The 13,327-nt window shown below is 47.1% G+C and overlaps 2 protein-coding genes across 2 annotated transcripts; one reads left to right on the plus strand and one right to left on the minus strand.

Moving 5' to 3' along the window:
• Positions 1-1,368: 1,368 nt before the first annotated feature.
• Positions 1,369-2,934, plus strand: LOC123162108 (uncharacterized). The gene has a single exon (XM_044579908.1). The coding sequence runs from the start codon at positions 1,431-1,433 to the stop codon at positions 2,691-2,693; it is 1,263 nt and encodes a 420-aa protein (XP_044435843.1). The 5' UTR covers positions 1,369-1,430; the 3' UTR covers positions 2,694-2,934.
• Positions 2,935-8,097: 5,163 nt separating this feature from the next.
• Positions 8,098-11,351, minus strand: LOC123157979 (zinc finger protein ZOP1). The gene is made up of 5 exons (XM_044576138.1): positions 11,127-11,351; positions 10,320-10,520; positions 10,014-10,095; positions 8,907-9,002; positions 8,098-8,800 (listed from the first exon to the last, which is right to left on the minus strand). The coding sequence occupies exons 1-5, from the start codon at positions 11,133-11,135 to the stop codon at positions 8,454-8,456; spliced, it is 735 nt and encodes a 244-aa protein (XP_044432073.1). The 5' UTR covers positions 11,136-11,351; the 3' UTR covers positions 8,098-8,453.
• Between the last annotated feature and the right edge of the window lie 1,976 nt (positions 11,352-13,327).

The following is a 13,327-nucleotide window of genomic DNA, read 5'->3' on the forward strand; positions in this document are numbered from 1 at the left end:
AAGCATGACACAGTTATCTCTGCCGCCCACATCCGAGAGCTTTTCTCGCTCCGGACACTTCTGCATGATGTTTACCTTGACGGCCAGGTTGAGGATGACATTGTTTGGAAACATGTTGTAGATGGGATATACTCGGCGGCCACTGCTTATAAGGCGCAATTTCTTGGCCTAACGCACTCGCCCATTCACTACATGGTTTGGAAAGCTTGGGCTCCCCCTAAGGTCAAATTCTTCGCTTGGCTGGCCTTGCAAGACCGGATTTGGACTGCGGACCGGTTGGAGCGGCGTGGTTGGGAAAATTGTGGGCTTTGCCCACTTTGCAAGAGGGAGCAAGAATCAGGCATCTACCTTTTCGTCAAGTGTCGCTTCTCCATTGGGCTCTGGCGATTAGTCATTGACAAGTTTGGTCTTGCGCACATTGACACCTCCGATTGGCACCTTGAGGACTCTCTTATGCATTGGTGGGATAGAAGAACCGACATGCGAAATCCAGACAGACGAGCGATGGCCTCCCTCACCATGCTCGTCTCTTGGACTCTGTGGAAAGAGAGAAACGCCCGGGTGTTTCGCCACAAGAGTGCGCCACCGCCTATTCTTCTTCAAAATATTTTGCTGGAGACCAACCTATGGGTTACAGCGGGTGCTAAGAAACTAGGGCGTATTGTTGTACGAGAGTAATTGCCATGCGGTTTTTTTGTAGGATCACTTGCAATTTGTCAAACTCTATTCTCCTCTTATTTAATGGATGAGGCAAATCTTTTGTCTCCGTTTCAAAAAATAATAATTATTGTTCAAAAACTTCTCCTAACGAAACTTAACACGGAATTTTTCTAGATTGAACATAGAACTTATTTTGAAATGAAAGAAATACATAGTGCCTTTGTCAATACTCTCACCTCCCTTCCAAAATAAACATTGTTTTATATTATCTTTTTCGCACCGCATATCCTATTCCATTGAGATTCTTGCTTTAGTAAAGCAGGGCTGAAAAGCCTACTCTCTAAAAAGAATAAAGTTTTGTATATTTTATACACGTACACGGAGTCAACAAGATGCAACTTTGATAGCTAGTTTCTATACACACATAGTAGTAAAAATGGTTTGAAGTTACATGATCTTAAAATATTTTCGTGATACTCTAATGATATTTCGCCCATTTGAATACATCTAATAATTTTTTTCACACAATACCATCTACAGAATGCATCCGGAATATTCCACTCAAAAAATAAATAACTCAGTTAGTATATTTATTTGTTTTTGTTGAAGATTTAAAAGTGGGCCTTCCATTTCTCCATCAGTGTTCGTTCAGCTCCCCTGTTCCCTCCTTCGCCGCGGCTTCCCACCCTTTCCCTCCATCTCCACGACTCTTAAAAGCCCATCGCCACCACGAGCTCTCCGTCCGTCCCCAAGAAGCCAAGCTCAAAAAAATGGAGGTCATGACGCGTCCCGCCTCGCCGACGCCGCACCGGGACCTCCGGCCCGACAGCGCGGCCGCGAGCCCGTACGCCACGGCGCCGTCCAGCCCGCGCGGCCGCCTCGCGGAGCCCGCGACGCCGTTCGGCTCCGTCGAGGGAGCGGCCGCGGCGAAGGGCAGCCCGTTCCTGACGGCGCCGTCGTCGCCGAACCCGTTCGACCTCCTGCCGCCGGTCACGCCGCGCCTCGCCGGCGCCAACCCCTTCGACCTCTTCCAGCACTTCACCAGCGCGCCCGCCAGCCCCCGGCGCGCCGCGGCCATCTACGCGCACTTCGCCGAGGGGGACCACGGCAGCCGCGACGGCGGTGAGGAGGAGGAGGAGGAGGACGACGACGACGACGAGGGGTTCCATCCGCGCTCGTCGTACTCCACCACCGCCTCGGCCGTGCCGTTCGACTGGGAGGAGAGGCCCGGGACGCCCAAGGCCGGGATGGGCGGCGGGGCGGCGGCGTGGGACACGGACTTCGAGTTCGGCACCGTCGTCGACAAGACCGCGCCGGCGGAGAGCCTGACGACCGCGGACGAGCTCTTCGAGAAGGGTAAAATCCGGCCGCTGAAGCCTCTGCTTAAGACCTCCGACGAGGGCAAGATCAGGCCGCTGAAGCCGCCGCCCGGCCTGCTCGACGGCGGGAGCGTCGGGTCATCGCCGCGGTCGCCGATCGCGAAAGGCGCCCTGAGGTCGCCCCGGCGACGGAGCAGGGTCGGCTCCGGCACGGACTTCGACCCCTTCGCAGCCGCGCTGCTGGAGGCGACCAAGGCCCCCTCGCCCTCCCCGCTCGGCGGCAAGAACACCACCGCCGTCGCGTCAGGCTCGCCGCCCAAGAAAGCCGACCCGTTCGCCGCGCGTCCAGCCTCCAGGAGCGCCGGGTGGAGGAGGTGGCGGCTCAGCGACCTCCTCCTGTTCCGGAGCTCGTCGGAAGGCGGCCGGATCAACAAGGAGCCGCTCCCCAAGTGCCCGCCGGCGCAGCAGCCCGACGCGCCCCTCAAGAAGGCAAACGCACCACCGCCGCCGACGACGGCCAAGTTCAACGCGAGGGCCGTCAGCATGGACAAGCTCAAGAAGCAGGGCGGCGACAAGAGCGGCGCGGCGGCGGCGGCGGAGGGCATCGTCGGGTGCGCGCGGCTGAGCCCGCTGCAGCGGTTCGCCAGAGGGCTTGGCGGGCACTCGTGGCACCACGGCCGCGGCGGCATGGCGGCGCAGGGGACCAAAGGGTAGAGGAGGGATCCATCATCCATCCATGGCGTTAGCCGCCATTTCTACTCGCTTTGTTCATAGAAGAGAGGTGGCGCCTTTTTCCTTTTCGTTTTTTAAAATCGAACTTCGTTTTGAGACCATGGACGATGTTCTTGGTCTCGGTCTTCTCCCGGCCCCTTTGTGGAGCATGATTGTGCTGTCATCATATACGTGTACACATTATAGAATGGAAGAGATTATGAAAGCGTGAAATTGTTGGCAATACTTTTGGAGTTTGTTTTTTGTCGAGCTTGCAAGATTCCAAATGTGTGTCGTTTTGCATCAGAAGAAAAAGGAGATGGCCCTTCGGTCAAGCTTGTTCGCTCATCTATGCTTTAGTTAGATTCTGTCCAGAAGATGAAGAGATCAAGGATTGGAACCTAGCACTTAGAGTGGCCGGAGGGCTACAACGTTTTGTGAGAGAGTTGATCTTTGTTTCATGTTGGAGTGAGTGGGTAATGGCCTTGGTTGTTCGCAACTCGAGGGACCTCTTGTAAAAATCACTGTTCCTCTTTTCTATAAAAATACGGTATGCAATTTGCGTACTCTGGAAAAAAAAAACCTGAAGGGCAGTGACCAGTACTAGTCCGTAGAAATGTGCTTTTCTTTTGACAAAACATAAGAATATGAATGAGTATGGCTATTATTTATCCACAGATTGTTGTTGGGTTCCTTTTTTCTTTTTCTTATGCATTTTTTGAATCCTTTAATACTCCCTCTGTAACTAAATATAAAACGGTTTGGCAAAGAACTACAAAAAGTCTTATATTTAGTTACGGAGGGAGTACCGTATATAACACAGGCATTTGTTTTTCTATGAAAATGGTCATATGCTTCTATTCGTTTCCTGCAAAAACAAAAATGTTTCGATTCGTTTTCACTATGCATTCTAGATTACCTCCATCGATACTGGACAGTGTGTATGCGAATCAGACATATGTGCTCTTTTCTCCACTTCCGTTCTTTCTAAAAGCAAACTACCACCAAAATTCCCTCCCTTTATATCCCCAACAAAAGGAGTGATGTCCAGCGGTATTTAGTGGCCGAATTTAGCATGATATATCTAAGTGGGTGGTGGCCTCTAGCCTCACATTGTGGCCTCATAACCCCAATTTGCAGTGCATATTTTGCTGGAAATCCACCACTTCTCTTCTTTGAAAGTGACAACCAACTGAAACATAGCCTTAAAAGGTCTATTCTAAAAATTGTTGTGTTTAGTTCGACTTGAATTGTGAACTACCAAAACGTTCTACAATTGCTTAGAGTAAACCCTTTGCATGTGCTCCAAGCATTTGTTTACCTAGTTGTTCTTTTCTAGCGCTCAACTTAGAAATGGGATGGGACATATATGCTTCTTGCTATCTATTGGTTCCGATCATTTTCCTACTCCGGGATGCTCTTTATCTTTCACATATGTTTTTTTCTTTCTTTTTGGCCCTTATTTTATGTAACTCGAATTGCTCTTATTTGTGGGTTTTTCATTTCACTTTCTGAGTACATAGCAGAGCTTTATACTTTCTATTTTAAAATTTTGGAGTTCCCTTTTGCATTAGCTTAAAATGACGGTTGTTTGGGTTTGTGTTCAAAGTATCATGAATATGTTTTGACATGGGTTCTTCCTCGACACTCGACCATCCCATTCAAGGGGTGTTTGTAGCCTATCAAAGAACATGTTTTCATAACGTCGATGGTTTTTGATGCCCTCTCAATCCCCTCGAGGCCATTTGTCTATAGTTGCCTTCATCTTGTTGGTGATGATCGGCGTGGAGCTCCTCAATGCATTTGTTTGGCTTCGTCGAGATGGAAATGCCTTGTCGATACACGTGCGGTCATTTTGGCAGTTTGAGAAGCAGTCTCCAAGGGTCTATTTTTTTAATTTTCTAGCCCTTAAGTTTAAGTAAAATTGAGTTGTTTGTATTCTTCTTTTATTTAAGAAAAGAGACCCAAAGGGCATCATGTAACATGATATAATCAAGAAAAATAGTACGTAGTAGAATGGAAAACCATAAGACACAAAACGGCCAACAAGAAATAAAATTACATCGGAAACTATATTGGTTGTTTTTTCTTTCGATTGTATGTCACATGCACTTAACCAGAAGAAATGACACATGCCAACGCCCTCGTTATACTAGGCTTTGAAAACTACAATAGTCTTTACTCACCACTAGATATAAGATGTAATAGCCGTTGAATGAATTTCCATTGAGACATCATCCCATGCATCAAGGCTTGTCATTCTTCGCTATTCATGTTCTTTCTAACCTTGTTGTTTTAATGCAAAGCATGGTTCCATGTGAAAAGCCAGTTGGATATGCTTTTAATCTTGACTTGGAAACTTTTCTTTTGGCGGGACTGAATTTGGTGTTGCTTGGGCTCGCGTTCAAAGTATCAGACGGAACATCTGAATCTAAAAAGAAGTACTCCCTCCGTGAAGGAATATAAGAGCATTTGAATCACTACTTTAGTGATCTAAACACTCATATTTTCTTTACAGAAGGAGTATCAAACAAACGGAACCCCCCTTTCACTGGACAAAAGTGCGGAACAAAGAGTTCTTTTTTGAACAAAATAAGAACAAAGAGTTAGTAGCAATTGGATTACGTACTCGTTTGAACACGCTTGTCATGTCTGGCACGAACAACCACAACTGGCAAAACTATACTACCGTATATATACCGACTCCATCGTTTTCAAAGTTACGTGCGGATCCAGAGCGAGCCGTTCGTTGGCGGCAAATCAAATCATTGGGCTCCCGTTCCCGTGCACTAAAATACGTGCAGGGTCCGTTGTCACGCACTGCCAACAGACAGGCATCTGGCTAGACTTGCAAATCAGTCGTCATAGGCTCTTTACTATAATTTCAGTAGACGCTGGACGATGTAACCTATGTGATTTTTGGGGCGCGTTTTGTACGTTTGCAGCCTGGAGATACTAACATGATCATTGGCGGTGTTGGTGTTGGTCACGTTCTACTCGGCGGCTTGCCATGCGTCCAGGTCAGTTAGGTTAGGGGACTGTTGCGGCGGTCTTCATCAAACCAAACCTTTTTGCCGCCGATCGCTCGATGATGTTAATTCGGGGCGAGCAAATTCAATTTAATTATACGTGGGTGCTAAGTGCTAACCACTGCTAGCTATAGCTACGTTCTCCGTTGGTGTCGTTAGTGGCGTCCGAATATAGCGGGGCGCCATTCGATCGCCTGGTTGAAAAGTCATTGACGCGGCACGAATGCGGCAGGAAAGGGGGAGAGGGACGGGCGGGGCCATGGCCGGGGTCGTGGTCGTGGCTGTATAGATTACTGTTGATGTAGTTGGTGTAGGGTTCCGACCGGCGCACGCTTGTTTTGACCGCACCGGTCCGCTCCCGGCGGTGCCGGTGCCGCGAGCGGGCCTATGAGTTGCCGGTCAAAGACGACGTGACGGCACGTACGCCACGGCACGTGACGGCACGTTGGCGGCCTTGGTGTGCTCAATCTTGCGAATTTTTGCCAAGCACTTAGACTCCGCTGGTTATGGCTCGAGTGGACGGACCCTTCTCGCTTGTGGGTTGGGCTTGGAAATCCATGCGACAAGGACGACAAGGCTTTTTTCTACGCCTCCACTACTATCACGATTGGCGATGGGGCGCGCGCCCCTTTTTGGGAGTCCCCATGGCTCAATGGGAGGAAACCAAAAGATATTGCCCCGCTGATTTTTGACGCCTCCAAGAGGAAAACCTGGAAGGTCAGGGAAGCTTTATTGCAGAATGCCTGGATCACCAAGATCAATATGACGACAATATTCACTCTCGACCACATTCGGCAATTCCTGGATCTTTGGATCCTCCTTCGAGGAGTGCAGCTACAAGTGGGCGTGGAGGATATCATCTTGTGGAAACACACGTCCTCTGGGAGCTACTCGGCGTCTTCGGCGTATAATGTGCACTACTTGACAGTCACCCATTCGGCCATGTACAAGGTGGTCTGGACAGCCTGGGCCCCCCCGAAAGTAAAATTTCTCGCATGGCTTGCCATCCAAGACAGGTTATGGACATCCGCTCGCTTGGCCAAGCGAGGGTGGCCAAACAGTGGCCTGTGCACCTTCTGTAGGCGTGAACAAGAGACAGTTGAGCACATTTTCTTTCAATGTAGATACACCTTGAGAGTTTGGGAGATGGTCAGAGCTTGGCTTCGACTCATTGATTTGGATACTTCAGGTTGGGCGGCTTACAGGAGCATCCATGCATGGTGGTGTGAATCGGCTTCCGCCCACAGTGCTCACAAAAAAGTGATGCCATCTATCTTCATGCTCGTTTCGAAAGCAATTTAGGATGAGAGGAACGTACGGGTCTTTCGAGGCCGCTCCGCTCCAACGTTCACCACCCTCCAAGCAATCAAGCACGAGGCGATGCTATGGGTCCGGGCAGGGGCAAAACATTTGGGGTGTCTGATGCCGGGAGAGTAACGGCTTGTACTTTCTTTCTTTGCGGCCTTTTGGCCGGTGCTTAAAAACCCTGTTAAACCTCCTTCTTATTTAATGAATGGGGCAAATCTTTTGCCTCCGTTTCAAAAAAAAAAACAGCCACAGGTTACACGCGCGGGTGCCAACAAACGTGCTTTATTTCACTTGCGCGGCAAAAACTAGTATTCTTTCGTCCAGAATAATAATGGAAAGATCTCTGTCAGAGAAGGAATAATCTGACAGATGTACGTGCGTGCGTGCGACCCCTTCCCGGACGTGCCAAGCATCTTCTTCTTTCTCAAAGAAAGACAGAAAGAAATCGTTTCTTAACTGACGGGAGGGCAGACTGATGGTCTGATCTCCTTCGTTAGAATTCGGTCACGTTCGATTCGAGGGAAGCAGCAGGACGATCTTTCAAGGCGGGAGCGTCTCTCTTCTTACCCGATCCGGTGTGATTGTTTCGTGGAAGGAAAACAAACAAAACTCGTCATCTCGGATGATTTCGTCCGACCCGCACCTAACCGAGATAATCCCCCATCCGTGCCATAAACATCACTACTAGGAGTAACATGCATGGACAAGTGTGGTGTGGTTGACCGGCAGCCCGCAGCCGGCGCCTAGCTTTCAACTTCAAGACGTGGGCAAGTGTGTCTGGAGCGGCGGTGCGGCCGGTTGACTCCTTCAGTTTGGCTGGCACAGTCACGTGAAGGTGGCCGTTGCCGCATCTTGGTGCGTCTCTCTCCAGATCCACAGCAGAAGCCAACCAGTGAACGTGCCGGTCACCAAAAAGTAGATTGGACCAGCAAGAACGGACGAGGGCACCCAAGGTTTGCTCTTTCCACACACACACTTTCACTCTAGCTGGCTCGGGGCCGCCTGCTGGGTTCTCCGCAGGCCGCAGCCAGGCCACTTGTACGTCAGGATCTCATCACAAAAGAGGGACAGGAAACTAAATACTCGCAGCCTAAATTAACTGATGATGTAGAGATGACAGTACAATCTATCTCCAGCAGCAATCGCATTGGCCGCATTTGTCAGCATTATAATGGGAAAACACAACACGAGAGATGATAATCGACGAGCTGATCATTTACATGTTTCGCACAAAGGGAGCCTGGCTGATTTAGGAACTCTTGACGAGGTATTGTACAATGCATACATGTATGTGTCACTGACGCTCAAGAGCTCGGGGCTCGGCGCTGGTCTCCCAATCTTTACTTTCAGAGCAATTCCATCCATCAGCATTTCCACTGTTTTAGCGCGACTGGGCGCGCACCTTGAGCTTGGGAGCATTGACAACTCAGTACGTCTTGTACAATCCCATAAGAGGCTTCTCCCTGTCCTCCACTCTTTTCCGAGCTGCTTCCCGCGCTCTGAGTGCCGCCTCCTCCTCCTTGGTAACCACCTTGGGCTTCTTGGTGTCCTCTCTTTTTCTCTTGTTAGCGGCAAGAGCTGACGGAGCACCCTTCACAGCTCTCATCGGGTTCAGTGGTTTCGTTACGACCACACCTGGGGCTGGCCCTCCTTTAATACCGGCGACAGGCCCGCTTCCACCAGCCGGTTTTGGTTGTGAGGTCGACGATTGGGCAACATTAGTTTTTGAGGTTTCCGCCCACTTGTATGCCTCTTCCTGGGTGACCCATTTGCCTGCTCAGCGGAAAAAAAACATAAATATCAATTATAATAAATAACCACTCTAGAAGCCATGACGGGAACGAATTAGAAATCTGATGTGTCTGCTTAACGAAAGTACCTAAGCCGTCAGAATAATAGAATCCAGAGTTCGAGTCGTAGTAAAGTCCAGTAGACTTATCATAATAATATCCTGAAGTTGAGTCAAATACCCATCCTGCAGAGATCATATTTCAAACATGTTAAAACACAGAAAAGAAACTCAGTGTAAAAAAAAAAAGCATTCAGAATGACATCAATACATTGTCTTGGTACCAAGCATGACCAGAGGGTATATCAGTCTATGCAGAGTATACTTCATATTTCATACTCCCTCCGTTCCAAAATGTAGTGCTTCCTCTATTCCCATGCTTCAACTTTGACCATAAATTTAACCAACGAGACCGACTGCGGCGGGAGAAAAAATTATATAAATTTAACCAACGAGACCATGTTAGTAATTTTTGCTCCCGCCGCAGTCGGTCTCGTTGGTTAAACTTATGGTCAAAGTTGGAACAGGGGAAGCGCGGGCGCACTATATTTTGGAATGGAGGGAGTGCTAGGGATAATCCAGATAAAGGTTCATATTGAAATGGTATTACTAACATGTAGTCTTTGAAATCTGGTTCCTGGTAGAGCCAGAATTAATATGCTAGAAAAATATGAACGCTTAATTGTTGGACAAGAGGACACTTTGCTGAGGTACAGTTCATGAAAAACCTAACATCTTTCAGCTAACTGATGAATGTTGTCTTAAGACATTTTGATGCCCATATTTGTTGTCCTATCATATAAGAATTTGTTGACACATTTTCTTCCAAGTAGGGGCATTTGGCTTATACAGGAATAAAAGAAAGCAGAACCAGCAAAAAGATATACTTGAATGGGTGATTTAATCATAAGAAACAAGTGGAGCTTGGAAAACTGACGATACATAGCAGGTTATTTCTTGGTTCAGCCATCACATTCTCCTGCTGTGATGTGGCCATCTGGCTCGGAACTAAGCAAGTGAACAACTAAAATCAGTAGGAGAGAAGTCAGCAAGGTAATGAAAGCTCAAGGGTGAACAAGGGAGAAGCTTATAATAGATCGAGATCTAATTTGTGCTACACAAATCAAAGATAACTATGCACGCAATGGGAAATAAAGGATGCAGTGCAGTAGGTATTCAGGTATTAAAGAGCCAAACCTTCTCCAGGTGCTGCAGAACTGTCACCATCAGTGTTTCTCTGATTATTCTCTAAATCTTTCTGGTAACTCTTGTTAGCTTTCTGCAGGGAAAAACATTAAAAATATAATCAGGAATGCCACCCCCATAACTCAGGAAAAAAATGTAACAAGAGATGATGTAAAGCTAGAAAGAAAAGCCTGCATGTTGTAACAATCTAGCAATGTTTCCATTTACAAATCTAGTTTATGCAAGATATGTATGTCATGGCTGGACTTAACTGATGGACAGCAATACACAGAAAAATGCAGTGAATTACGAACTTACAGCCTCTATCAGTTGGAGAGCTTTTGCTGCTTGTTGCTGCTCCTTTTCCTTGGCAGCGCCATCCTTTTGCATCGTAGACAATCTTTGGGTGACATTGTCCTTGTGGCGTTTGCCGAGTTCATGTGTTCTGATGCTGAATGGATTGTTCGATATGAAGATTTTGCACAAGTCGCACCATTTGTTTCCTTGGCTCACCCAATACTGAAAAAGAAGACCAGAGAAGTTATTAGTCCCCAAACTTAAATTGAAGAACTGCTGTCCAAGACCATAACAGAGCTTATACAGAACGGCCTGTAAAATATTGCAGATGATTTTTCAAAGGCAAAAGGAAATTTCACTATTTCTACCAAAAGACAAAGATCACATGATATCGACACGACACCAGGATGTATTGGCACTCCCACCCACTAACCTCAACTTGAACTTGTTACAAATTTCCCAGTCTTAACCTAGCACGCATGAAGTGCCTAACAATCTGTAGTTCTGCGTCCCCAAGCTACACTTTCCAACCAACTCCGCCACATTGAACCGTCCAAGACATGCACAAGCAAGCGAACCTAACCCTAATTCCGCTTATTCGGAGTCCAACCCTAATTTTCCCAGACACGCGAACCCGGAAGCTAGACCGCGCGAGGCCCGAGCCATCAGCTAGCCAAAGTAAGATCTCTACTCTAAGAACACGGCCGCGGTAAGCCGGTAACAATCGCGAGACGCGCCCCAAATCTGTGCGCGTGAATCGACCGCGCAGCCGCGGATGGGTAACGCGCGGCCTCGGATTTCGAAGGGGGGAGGGAGATGGGGGAGTACCTCGGTCATGGCGGGCAGAGGCTCCGCGCGGTCGGGTCGTGGGGCTTCGCCTCCTGCTGCGGCAGATCGCCGGAGCGGACGAGCTGGGGTTTGATTTTGGCGTAGGGTGGGCGGAGCGGACGGTCGGGGTTCGGGGCGGAGGCGCTCGAGAGTCGACAGGTTATTCTGCGCGACGGGTTGGCTTTGGACTTCCGGGTTTAGTTCAGAGTGACGCTCGTGTGGGACGAAACCGGAACGGACACGAGCAACAGTCGCGGAACACTACTCCATCAGTTGCTCGTAATTCATTTACACAATGTGTGTATATTTCAGCTGTTGTATTGTTCAGACAAGTTCATCACACTCGAGAAAATATGTAGCACAATATTAACACCATGCACTACTTTCAGATGGTTAAGGCATATCGGTACACAATAGTTCAGAGTAGGAAAAAAAGAGCAAAATGGGTGTTCTGAATTGAAATTTTAGATCACATACAACACAAAAGGGCTCATTTCAAACAACCCAACAAATTCATGAAAATATGGTGCATGGCAAGACTCATTGAAGGCGTGAAACTATCGTATGGATTTTATCCTGCCTTGGAATCTGCCAAAAGCTTTTTGGCATTCTGGATGTATGATGTCAGTCCACCATGAATCCAGGATAGCTTGAATTAAGTTGGCAAACCTGCACAATGAAAACTTCAGCAGGAAAAGAACAATCTTTACTTTCTTACGCAGATGTGCGTATGAAATCTCGTTGACTTCAAACAGAAAGCTACTAACAGACAAGCTTGCATGTGCCTTTGATATAAAAACTTGTCACAATAAAGTAGCTATATATTTTTGGTAGTTCGTTAGTAAATATCCGTTGCAAGTATGAGACCCATCATCCATGCAACATAAGTAGTGAAATATTTCAAGGATACAACCAAAGACACACCTAGTCAAAGAAACTTTTCTTGTCATCATCGACACAACAAGAAAGTTCATTAAGTAGTCATGCACCGATAAAAATGACCGGATGACATCAATAAGCCAAGAACCTTATCTTCTCCACACCATATAAATAGATAGGCTCAGACGGTTTGCTTCTTTTCTCAAACCGCTTCACTATATATTTGCGTCAGAGAACCTTCACGGAGAAAACAAAAACTGAGTTTGGAAATAAACAAAAAGAAATTTACTCATGCAGTGAAGAGCATTAAGTAACCAATGGGATCACCTCTGAAGAATGAATGGAAAACAAAAGTATACGTTCGGGAAATCTCAAATTTAGGCCAGGTTCTAATTTGGAAGTTCAGTGCCTTATAATCATGAACCCTGGTTGTTTCTGGCGAAACAAGGAGAATGTTCTCTGACTTAAGATCCGTGTGAATAAGCTACAGGTCATGCATAACTGCAGGGGTAAGAAAAATAGAATTGTTATGTATAGGTACAAAAGAAGAAAAAAGAATAGGTGCTTATAACTGGCGGGTACAGACAAAAAGAAACAATTTAGGATACCACTGCACGGTTTCAACAAAATAGTAATTTGTCTAATAGAACAAACTGCAAAATTAAACCGAATACTCAACTATCTTTGGTTCACCGTGTATATGATCTTGTTTCGAGCTCTTGAATTTAAAAGGGAACAATCAGTCAGTAGTTATACCCTAATGAAGCATCATTTAGTCCGAAATAACTAACACTCTATCAGCCTATCTCAAATACAAAAGCAAAATAGCGAATCGCCCCAAGAATTACCATTTTCTTCTTTAGTTCCTTTCACTTCTCTAGCTCTTTACTCTTTAGTTTCTCAGACTTCCATATATTTCTCCAATGATTTATTTTTCTGCATCTTCTCCCACTATTCCTTGGCTTATAACCACCACGCATGAGAAGAGTGCCAGATCACCTTAATAAAAAGTGATGTATGCATGAGGGAGTCCTGGCCTAGGGGGTCCTCGGGCGTCCGGTCTATTGGATATGGGCCGGACTGACGGGCCGTCAAGATATAAGGCGGAAGACCACTTCTTGTGTCTGGTATGGACTCATGTATGCGTGGATGGCAAGTGTAGATGTCCGGATATGCTATTTCCTTTCTGTTAAACCGACTTTGTACAACCCTAAGCCCCTCTGGTGTCTGTATAAACCGGAGGGTTAGATCGAAGGCAGGACAACAATAACATTATTAGGCTAGCCGAGCTAGGGTTTAGCCACTACGATCTCAAGGTAGAT

The sequence above is a fragment of the Triticum aestivum genome, chromosome 7B (assembly GCF_018294505.1).
Source record: "Triticum aestivum cultivar Chinese Spring chromosome 7B, IWGSC CS RefSeq v2.1, whole genome shotgun sequence".
Classification (NCBI taxonomy): Eukaryota; Viridiplantae; Streptophyta; class Magnoliopsida; order Poales; family Poaceae; genus Triticum; species Triticum aestivum.

Excerpts from the sequence above, each read along its gene's own strand:
- LOC123162108 (XM_044579908.1), top strand. The coding sequence starts at position 1,431 with ATGGAGGTCATGACGCGTCCCGCCTCGCCGACGCCGCACCGGGACCTC.
- LOC123157979 (XM_044576138.1), bottom strand. Across the intron at positions 10,096-10,319 it reads CTCTCCAACTGATAGAGGCT|AAAGCTAACAAGAGTTACCA; the intron begins GTAAGTTCGTAA and ends TTTTCCCTGCAG. Across the intron at positions 9,003-10,013 it reads TTCTGCAGCACCTGGAGAAG|GATGGGTATTTGACTCAACT; the intron begins GTTTGGCTCTTT and ends TGATCTCTGCAG.